This window comes from Equus asinus, chromosome 10, assembly GCF_041296235.1.
Source record: "Equus asinus isolate D_3611 breed Donkey chromosome 10, EquAss-T2T_v2, whole genome shotgun sequence".
Classification (NCBI taxonomy): domain Eukaryota; kingdom Metazoa; phylum Chordata; class Mammalia; order Perissodactyla; family Equidae; genus Equus; species Equus asinus.
The window spans coordinates 55054758-55065653 of record NC_091799.1 but is presented as its reverse complement, the minus strand read 5'-3'; the positions used below and the strand labels follow the sequence as shown (position 1 = coordinate 55065653).

Sequence of the window (10896 nt, the reverse complement as noted above, 5' to 3'; positions counted from 1 at the left end):
TGCTGATAGGTCGAGGTTTGCGTTCCTCGGGGTGAAGACCCCCGATGTCCACGTAGTGTCAGGGCGTCGCTGGCCGACGCGGACTACATCTCCCATCAGGGCATGCGCAGTATAACAGCCCCACCCCCCCTCCCGGTGGCGCCGGAGCATTGTGGGATTGGATGAGTCTCAAGATGGACAACCGGGATGTTGCAGGTAACAGACCCCGCCTCCCCTCAAGTGCTGGCTTGGGTCCTCCGGGCTCCGCGTCGCCACTTCTCCTTCCTGTCGAGCCTGCCGTAACCGCCGGCCCCTCATCTAAGCCTCTGGGACGTTCGAAGTGGTGGCTTTTGCACCTCCCCCGTCTCCCGAGACCCCAGACCCAGTTGCTAGCCCCCCACCTCGCCGCCTGGTTTGCTGAGGTCGCCCGGGTCTGCCCTGCGCCAGCTTTCCCAAATAACCACCTTGAGGGCTGCTCTGAGCGCTCCGCTCCCCGAAACGGCGGCAACCTTGGGCTGTCCCGCGTCCTCCTCTCTCCGTAGCAGGTGCTGTCTGGCCAGTCTCCCGCTTTCTGGAAAAGCTGCTTTTCCAAAATGCTCTCGGACTTCCTGTACACACCGTCCTGGGTCTTTCGAGGCCTCGCTTTACCACAAGCCTTACCCTTCCCTCTCTCCCAGCCCTAGCCCCCTAGGCTGGGATGCATTCACCCATTCAGCAAATAGTCACTGTGTGCCAGGCACTGTGCTGGGCGCTGGGGATGCAGTGGTAATCAAAACGGTGCCCTGCCTTCCTGAAGGTTGTTTTCTACTAGGGTGTCAGACAATGCACCAAAGAAGAAATATTTAGAGAGAGAGGAGTTTAATGATGTGAGAGAGTAGAGGTAGAGTCTGCTGATACTGGGTGATCAAGGAAGGCCTTTTTGAACAGGAGACATTTGGGATAAGAAGATGCCAGGTATGGGAAGGCCTGGAGGGCAGAGCTTTCCACACAGAGTTGGGTACAGCACGTACAAAGGCTTTGGGCTGGGATGGCCTTGTTTTGAAAAATGTCAAGAATAAGGGGCTGGCCGGGTGGCACAATGGTTAAGTTCGCACGTTCTGCTTTGGCGGCCCAGGGTTCGCTGGTTTGAATCCTGGGTGTGGACATGGCACCACTTGTCAAGCCATCTGTGGCAGGTGTCCCACATATAAAGTAGAGGAAGATGGGCACAGATGTTAGCTCAGGGCAGTCTTCCTCAGCAAAAAGAGGATTGGTGGCAGAAGTTAGCTCAAGGGCTAATCTTCTGGAAAAAAAAAAAAGTCAAGGGTGAAATGGAAGTGGGGAGGGGAGCCATCTCTGGCAGGGCCTTGGAAATCAACTTTCAGAATTTTGATTTTAGCCCACTTCCCACTGGGAACCTTCAGGATGTCTTCTCCAACTCCACAGCTACCACCCTCGTCTGAAGACACCATTGTCTTTTGCTTGGAGCCAGCAAGCCTCCTCACTGGTCTCCTTACTGCCTATGCACTCTCTCAAATCAGTACCCAGTATCTTAAAAATAAAAATACCAATTGAGTCTTGTTAGCTTGATACTTCCTTGTCGTTTTCTGAAGCTCTTAAAGTAGAACCCAGATTCCCTATCTTGCCCCCCATATGCCCATCCCTGGAATGGTCTACTCTGGACACACTGAACCCTTGCTGGTCCTTGGATGCACCAGGCTTCTTCTAGCCTTGGATTTTTGCATCTGCTCCTTACTCTGCCCAGATCGTTCCCCATGTGGCTTTTCATGAGGCTGGTTCTTTGTCTTTCTGGTTTTAGCTTAAAAGTGCCCTCTTCTAACAGTTATTTTCCGGCTGCCCTAGCTGTATTGGTGTTCTGCTACTATTTTTTCTTGCCCCTTTTGGTTTGCAGCAAAGAGCTCTTACCACAATTTTACAGCTACATTTTTGTTAACAAATCTATTGTCTCCCCAGCCAGAGATGAGTCCCATGTGGGCAGAGGCCCCATCTCTCGTTTGGCACCTAGTACAGCACCTGATACATAGTTCAGTACATGTTTGCTGAATAAATGAATGGAAAGACGTATGAATGTCAATCTGAATGTCAGTTGCTGCAGGGCACGTCTGTGGAGCAAAAGTGATTTCAGATGTGTTTCTTTTCCCTCTGCAGGAAAGGCTAACCGGTGGTTTGGGGTTGCTCCTCCCAAGTCTGGAAAAATGAACATGAACATCCTTCATCAGGAAGAGCTCATTGCTCAGAAGAAACGGGAAATTGAAGCCAAGATGGAACAGAAAGCCAAGCAGAATCAGGTGGCCGGTCCTCAGCCCCCGCATCCTGGCGAGTAAGTGCCCCCTGAGGCCAGACTGAGGTCTTAGTTGGTCACCAGCAGAGAGTTCTGCTTTGAGAGCAGTCAGGGGCTACCTTCACCCAGCCACAGCCTGGTAATGCAAGGAGTGACACAGGTGCTCTCTTTCAGGAGGCTTAGTGTGGCAGGAGACAAACAAGGGGTGTGTGGGAGCCCAGAAGATGGCATACCAACTCCTTCACCCAGCAGTTATTTACTGCTGACCAGCTGTGGGCCAGGGGCTGGGGTGTAGCATGGAGCAAAAACCTAGACTCTGTTTTTGCCTTTACTCTGACTTGTTCATGGTCTCCTAGCAAAGGGGTGCCAGTTCTACTCCTAGAACTGCTGGTGATAATAGAAAGCAGTGTGTTCCCAGATGCAGCGTCCACCGAAGGGGTGCAGAAGAGGCTCTACATTCTGAAGGCCAGGCAGAGCCAGCCCGTTGAGGAAGCAGGGAAAGGCCTGCTAGGCAGAGGGCAGGAAAGGGAGAGAGCCCTCATGTGTCAGGCAACCTGAGCTGCTGCTCCAAATGGACTGTTCCAGAGATAGGCAGGAGGTGGCTCAGGCAGGGTTTCCTTCTGCCTGTCCTGAGAAATGCTGAGGGACCCACAAGTTTTGAGCATTGGTGATGTGATCAGGGTGACAGGATCCAAGAATTTCAGGCTGGAGATTGACAATCAAAGAGGCGGGCCCCTTCCTTTGCTGTCTGAAGTGTGGAATGTTAACCCTTCACAAAGCTCTGTCGTAGCTCTCATTTTTTTTTTTTAAATTGAGTTCATAATAGTTTACCTTGTTGTAAAATTTCAGTAGTACATTATTTCTTGTCTGTCACCACATAAGTGCTCCCCTTCACCCCCTGTGCCCACCCCCCACCACCTTTCCCTTGGTAACCACTGAACTGTTTTCTTTGTCCATGTGTTTGTTTATATTCCACATATGAGTGTAAACATCTGGTGTTTGTCCTTCTCAGTCTAGCTTATTTCACTTAACATAATACCCTCTGGGTCCAGCCATGTTGTTGCAAATGGGATGATTTTGTCTTTTTTTTTTATGGCTGAATAGTATTCCATTATATTTATATACAGCACATCTTTATCTAGTCATCAGTGATGGGCACTTGGATTGTTCCATGTCTTGGCTGTTGTGAATAGTGCTGCAATGAACATAGGGGTACATATGTTACTTTGGACTGTTGATTTCAAGTTGTTTGGGTAGATAGCCAGTAGTGGGATAGCTGGGTGATATGGTATTTCTATTTTTCGTTTTTTGAGGAATCTCCATAGTGTTTTCCATAGTGGCTGCACCAGGTTGCATTCCCACCAGCAGTGTATGAGGGTTCCCTTCTCTCCACACCCTCTCCAACATTTATTTTTAGTCTTAGTGATTATACCCATTTTAACATGTGTAAGGTGGTATCTTAGTGTAGTTTTGATTTGCATTTCCTTGACGATTAGTGACGTTGAACATCTTTTCATGTGCTTAATGGCCATCTGTATATCTTCTTTGGAAGAATGTCATCTGTTCATATCCTGTGCCCTTTTTTTTTTTTTTTTTTAAGATTTTATTTTTTCCTTTTTCTCCCCAAAGCCTCCCGGTACATCGTTGTATATTCTTAGTTGTGGCATATGGGATGCCGCCACAGCATGGACTGATGAGCGATGCCATGTCCACACCCACGCGAACTTAACCACTTGGCCACAGGGCCAGCCCCCAACCTCTGCCCATTTTTGAATGGGCTGTTTGTTTTTTTGTTGTTCAGTTGTGTGAGTTCCTTATATATTATGGAGATTAACCCCTTGTCAGATATATGCTTTACAAATATTTTCTCCCAATTGGTGGGTTGTCTTTTTGTTTTGATCCTGGTTTCTTTTGCCTTGCAGAAACTCTTTAGTCTGATGAAGTCCCACTTGTTTATTTTTCCTTTTGTTTCCCTTGTCTGAGAAGACATGGTATTCGAAAAGATCCTTTTAAGTTCAATGTCAAAGAGTGTCCTACCTGTCTTATTTTCCAGGAGTTTATGGTTTCAGGGCTTACCTTCAAGTCTTTGATCTATTTTGAGCTTATTTTTGTATATGGCATGAGATAATGGTCTACTTTCATTCTTTTGCAAGTAGTTGTCCAGATTTCCCAACACCGTTTATTGAAGAGACTGTCTTTTCTCCATCGTATGTTCTTGGCACCTTTGTCGAAGATTACCTGTCCATAGATGTGTGGTTTTATTTCTGGGCTTTCAGTTCTATTCCATTGATCTTTGTGCCTGTTTTTGTACCATGCTGTTTTGATCACTATGGCTTTGTAGTACATTTTGAAGTCAGGGATTGTGATGCCTCCAGCTTTGCTCTTTTTTCTCAGGATTGCTTTAGCAGTTTGAGGTCTTTGGTTGCCCCATATGAATTGTAGGATTCTTTGTTCTATTTCCGTGAAGAATTTCATTGGGATTCTGATTGAGCTTGCATTAAATCTGTAGATTGTTTTGGGTAGTGTGGACATTTTAACTATGATTATTCTTCTGATCCATGTACATGGAATCTCTTTCCATTTCTTTATGTCATCATCTATTTCTTTCAATAACATCTTATAATTTTCAGTGTATAGGTCCTTTGCCTCCTTGGTTAAATTTGTTCCTAGATGTTTTATTCTTTTTGTTGTGATTGTAAGTGGAATTGTTTTCTTGAGTTCTCTTTCTGTAAGTTTGTTATTAGGATATAGAAGTGCAACTGATTTTTGTAAGTTGATTCTGTACCCTGCAACTTTACAGTGGTTGTTGATTATTTCTAATAATTTTCTGATGGATTCTTTAGGGTTTTCTATATATGAGATCATGTCATTCGCAAACAGCGGGAGTTTCACTTCTTCCCTCCCTATTTGGATTCTTTTTATTCCTTTCTCTTGCCTAATTGCTCTGGACAAAACCTATAGTACTGTGTTGAATAGCAGTGGTGAGAGTGGGCATGCTTGTCTTGTTCCTCTTCTCAGAGGGATGGCGTTAGGTTTTTGCCCATTGAGTATGATGTTGGCTGTGGGTTTGTCATATGTGGCCTTTATTATATTGAGGTAATTTCCTTCTATCCCCATTTTGTTAAGAGTTTTTATCGTAAATGGCTATTGGATCTTGTCAAATGCTTTCTCTGCATCTATTGAGATGATTGTGTGGTTTTTATTTCTCATTTTGTTAATGTGGTGTGTCATATTGATTGATTTGTGGATGTTGAACCATCCCTGTATCCCGGGTATAAATCTCTCTTGATCATGGTGTATGATCTTTTTGATGTATTGCTGTATTCAGGTTGCCATTATTTTGTTGAGGATTTTTGCATCTATGTTCCTCAGTGATATTGGCATGTAGTTTCCCTTTTTTGTGTTGTCCTTGTCAGGCTTTGGTATCACAGTGATGTTGGCTTTGTAGAATGTGTTAGGAAGCATTCCATCTTCCCTGATTTTTTCGAATAGCTTGAGAAGGATAGGTATTAAATCCTCTCTGAAAGCTTGGTAGAATTCTCCAAGGAAACCATCTGGTCCTGGGCTTTTCTTTTGGGGGATGCTTTTGATTACTGTTTCACTCTCTTTACTTGTGATTGATCTGTTCAGATTATCTATTCTTGATTCAGCTTTGGGAGGTTAGAAGAGTCTAAGAATTTATCCATTTCTTCTAGATTGTCCATTTTGTTGGCATATAGCTTTTCATAGTATTCTGTTATATTCCTTTGTATTTCTGTGGTATCCGTTGTTATTTCTCCGAGCTCTCTCTTGTTTTTTCTTTGTAAGCCTGTCTAGGGGTTGTCAATTTTGTTTTTCTTCTCAAAGAACCAGCTCTTTGTTTCATTGATCCTTTCTACTGCCTTTTTTGTTTCAATTGCATTTGTTTCTGCTCTGATTTTTATTATTTTTCTCCCTCTGCTGACTTTTGGCTTTGTTTGTTCTTCTTTTTCTAATTCAATTAGGTGTAGTTTGAGATTGCTCATTTGGGATTTTTCTTGTTTGTTAAGGTGAGCCTGTACTGCAGTGAATTTCCCTCTTAGGACTGCTTTTGCTGCATCCCGTATGACTTGGTATGGTATGTTTTCGTTTTCATTTGTCTCCATATATTTTTGATTTCTCCTTTAATTTCTTCAATGATCAATTGCTTGTGCAATAGCATGTTGTTTATCTCCACATCTTTGTCCCATTCTCAGCTTTTTTCTTGTAATTAATTTCCAGCTTCATAGCATTGTGATCAGAAAAGATGCTTGTTATTATTTCAATCTTCTTAAATTTATTGAGGCTTGCCTTGTTTCCCAACATGTGGTCTATCCTTGAGAATGTTCTGTGTACACTTGAGAAGAACATGTATTTTGCTGTTTTTGGATGGAGTGTTCTATATATGTCTATTAAGTCCAACTAGTCTAGCTTTTTGTTTAATTCCACTGTTTCTTGTTTTGACCTTCTGTCTGAATGATCTATCCATTGATGTGAGTGGAGTGTTGAGGTCCCCTACTATTGTTATGTTATTATTAATATCTCCTTTTAGGTTTGTTAATAGTTGCTTTATGTACTTTGGTTCTCCTATGTTGGGTGCATAGATATTTATAAGTGTTATGTCTTCTTGATGGAGTGTCCCTTTGATCATTATATACTGCTCCCCTTGTCTCTCTTTACCTGTCTTATCTTGAAGTCTACTTTGTCTGATAGAAGTATTGCAACACATGCTTTCTTTTGTTTGCCATTAGCTTGGAGTGTCATCTCCCATCCCTTCACTCTGAGCCTGTGTTTGTCTTGGAGCTGAGATATGTTTCCTGGAGGCAGCATATTGTTGTGTCTTGTTCTTTAATCCATCTTGCCAGTCTGTGTCTTTTTATTGAAGAATTCAATCAATTTACATTTAGGGTGATTATTGACATATGATGGCTTAGTGCTGTCATTTTATCACTTGTTTTCCAGTTCTCCTGCATTTCCTTTGTTTCTTGTCCCATATATTTCGGTCTACTAATTGAGTTATGTAGTTTTTTTTTTTTTTTTTTTTTTGAGGAAGATTAGCCCTGAGCTAACTGCTGCCAATCCTCCTCTTTTTGCTGAGGAAGACTAGCCCTGAGCTAACATCCATGCCTATCTTCCTCTAATTTATGTATGGGACGCCTACCACAGCATGACTTTTGCCAAGTGGTGCCATGTCCTCACCTGGGATCTGAACTGGCGAACCCTGGGCCACCAAGAAGTGGAATGTGCGAACTTAACTGCTGTGCCACTGGGCCAGCCCCAGTTATGTAGTGTTTTTTTTTTTTTTTAATTAAGATTATGATAGATTACAACCTTGTGAGATTTCAGTTGTACATTATTGTTAGTCATGTTGTGGGTACACCACTTCACCCTTTGTGCCCTCCCCCCACCCCCCCTTTCCCCTGGTAACCACCCATCAATTCTCCTTGTCTATATGTTAACTTCCACCTATAAGTGGAGTCATATAGAGTTCATCTTTCTCTCTCTGGCTTATTTCACTTAACATAATACCCTCAAGGTCCATCCATGTTGATGTGAATGGAACAATTTTTTCCTTTTTTATGGCTGAGTAGTATTCCATTGTGTATATATACCATATCTTCTTTATCCAATCATCAGTTTCTGGGCATTTAGGTTGGTTCCATGTCTTGGCTATTGTAAATAATGCTGCGATGAACATAGGGGTGCATGGGACTCTTGGGATTGCTGATTTCAGGTTCTTAGGATAGATACCCAGTAGTGGGATGGCTGGGTCATAGGGTATTTCTATTTTTAACTTTTTGAGAAATCTCCATACTGTTTTCCATAGTGGCTGCACTAGTTTGCATTCCCACCAACAGTGCATGAGGGTTCCTTTTTCTCCACAACCTCTCCAATATTTGTCACTCTTGGTTTTGGATATTTTTGCCAATCTAACGAGTGTAAGGTGATATCTTAGTGTAGTTTTGATTTGCATTTCCCTGATGATTAGTGATGATAGTTATGTAGTTTTTTATGTTGGGTTTCTTAGTTCTCTCCTTATTTATTACTTGTGTCTCTGTTCTGCTTTTTTGTTTTGTGGTTACCATGAGGTTTGTATGCAAAATGTTGTAGATAAGATAGTCCATTTTCTGACAGCCTCTTATTTCCTTAGACTAAACCAATTCAGTCCCCTTCCTCTTCCCCTCCTATGTTGTTTTTGTCACATCTTATTCCATCTTCTGTTGTGAGTTTGTGGTTAAAATGGCAAGATTATCTTTGTTTTTGGTGTTTTCCTTCCCTTTACTTTTAATGCTGTACTTGAGTATTTGCTAACCTCTTCTGATGTATAGCTACAATTTTCTGACTTTGCCTACTTATCTCCTTACTCTGGGCTTTGTGACCTCTTCTTTTCCAGCTGTGAGGGCTTTTGAGGATTTCTTGAGGGTCGCAGGGGGGTGAGTCTTGTGGCTACAAACTGCCTGAGCTTTTGTTTATCTGGGGAAGTTTTTATTTCTCCATCGTATGTGACAGATATTTTCGCTGGACACAGTATTCTTGGCTGAAAGTTTTTGTCCTTCAAAAATTTCAATATATCACTCCAGTCTCTCCTAGCCTGTAAGTTTTCAGCTGAGAACTTGCTGAAAGCCTGATAGAGGTTCCTTGGTAGGTTATTTTCTTCTCCCTTGCTGCCCTTAGTATTTTTTCTTTGTCATTCATTTTTGCCTATTTCGCTACTATATGCCTTGCAGTAGGTCTTTTTACATTGATATATGTAGGAGATCCAGCAGCTTCTTTCACATGGATTTCCATCTCCTTCCCCAGGTTGGGGAAGTTCTTTGCTCTTATTTCTTTGAACAAGCTTTCTGCTCCCTTTTCTTTCTCTTCTCCCTCTGTAATACCTATAGTTCTTATGTTGCATTTCCTAATTGAGTTGGGTATTTCTTGATGTCTGCTGGAGCATTCAGGGAATCCATATTTTGTTTTATCTCATCCATTGTGTCTTTCATCTCTAATATTTCTGATTGGTTCTTCTTTATAGTTTCAATCTCTTTTGTGAAGTAGCTCCTGAACTCATTGAATTGTTTCTTTACATTCTTTTTTAATTTGTTGAGTTTTTTGATGATAGTTATTTTGAATTCTCTGTCATTTAGATTACATATTTCTGTGTCTTCAGGATTGATTTCTGGGTACTTGTCATTTTCTCTCTGGTCTGGAGATTTAATATAAATTTTGATACTGCTAGAGGGTGTGGCTCTATTCTGCCACATCCTGGTATTATTGCTTGCTGTTACCACCTATCACTCCGGGGTAGGGGTTCAAAACCCATATATTCTCAGCCCTCTGCATTTTACCAGGATCCCCTGCGCTGGAGCTCGTGCTGGGCAGGTGGGGGAGAGGGGTGCTTTCTTCTGCGTGCTCTCGTGGGCTTACTCACTCTGCTCTTGCTATCTGCTCTCCTGGGTTCTTGGCTTGATGAAATCACCCCTGCGATAGCTTTCACCTCAATAGGGGTCTTTGGCCTGTGTTGCAAGGGACCTCAGGGATCTTTGATGTTCCTGTGAATGGGTGCCCCCTCCCCTCTTCCTTCCCTCTCAGAGGCTACTTGCAGTCCTGGATTGCAGTCTTTTGGAGAAGGAGGAAAGTTTTCTCTTACCTGGTTCCACCTCCTCTGAGGGGGGCTCCAGCCTCTCCACCCTCCAACATGTGGCTGTGTGGGGTCTCTCAGATGTCTTTTGTGTTATGTGGATGTCCTCTGTTGGAATATGAGTGTCTTTTTTGTTGTATTGTGGAGGGGAGAGATCACCAGGAGAGCTTACTCTGCTATGATGCTGATGTCACTCCAGCTCTCACCTTTTTTAAGAGTCTGTGGCTTCTCCTTGAGGGCCAGACTTAGACCTTATTCCTGCTGGAACCCAGGGCCGGGCACCTTCAGGGCTCTCAGGAATGTGGGCACTAGTTGTTGAGTGATCTTTCAGTGGGTGGGCTCATGGGCTCTTGCCCCTGGGGTTAGGGAACAACTTGGACCAAGATGAGAAGGGCCACATAGGATTGCTTCCAAGCAGGAGGCAGCTGCATCCCAACACCAGGATCAGACAGCTGAAAGGGCACATCACATGGGTGGATGCATAATACAGGTGGCTTTGGAAATAAGGTTGTTTTCCCCATTGTAAAAGCATAGAACACCAAAATTTAGAATTTCTTGCTGAATAAGAAACATTCAAGTTGCTTTAAGACAAGCATTTTGATAGATTCCTTTCGTTTGTCTTTGCTTTATTTCACCAAGTTGTGATCAATTTCATGTGCCGCTTTCCCCCTACTTTTTTTTTTTTTTGAGGTCTATTAGCCCTGAGCAAACATTTGCTACGAATCCTCCTCTTTTTGCTGAGGAAGACTGGCCCTCAGCTAACATCTTTGCCCATCTTCCTCTACTTTATATGTGGGCTGCCTGCCACAGCATGGCTTGACAGGCGGTGCCATGTCTGCACCTGGGATCTGAACTGGCGAACCCTGGGCTACTGAAGTGGAACATGTGGACTCAACCACTGCGCCACCAGGCTGGCCGCCCCACCCCACTTTTTTTTTTCCTTTTACAATATTTCTTGTCTTTTTGTTTGTTTGTTTTTAAAGATTCTATTTTTCCCTTTTCTCCCATAGCCCTC

General features: G+C 43.2%; 1 protein-coding gene across 2 annotated transcripts in view; it reads left to right on the top strand.

Moving 5' to 3' along the window:
* The first annotated feature begins 63 nt into the window (after positions 1 to 63).
* SUGP1 (SURP and G-patch domain containing 1) overlaps positions 64 to 10896 on the top strand; it is a 36790-nt gene continuing 25957 nt past the window's right edge. Inside the window, exons 1-3 of one of the 2 annotated variants that reach the window (XM_070519513.1) lie at positions 141 to 195; positions 2128 to 2299; positions 6289 to 6351. In XM_070519513.1, coding sequence (XP_070375614.1) covers positions 6344 to 6351 — 8 coding nt within the window. In that variant the 5' untranslated portion in view covers positions 141 to 195; positions 2128 to 2299; positions 6289 to 6343. Of the gene's footprint in view, positions 196 to 2127; positions 2300 to 6288; positions 6352 to 10896 lie in introns of both variants that reach the window. The other variant, XM_044773126.2, reaches the window with a different exon arrangement.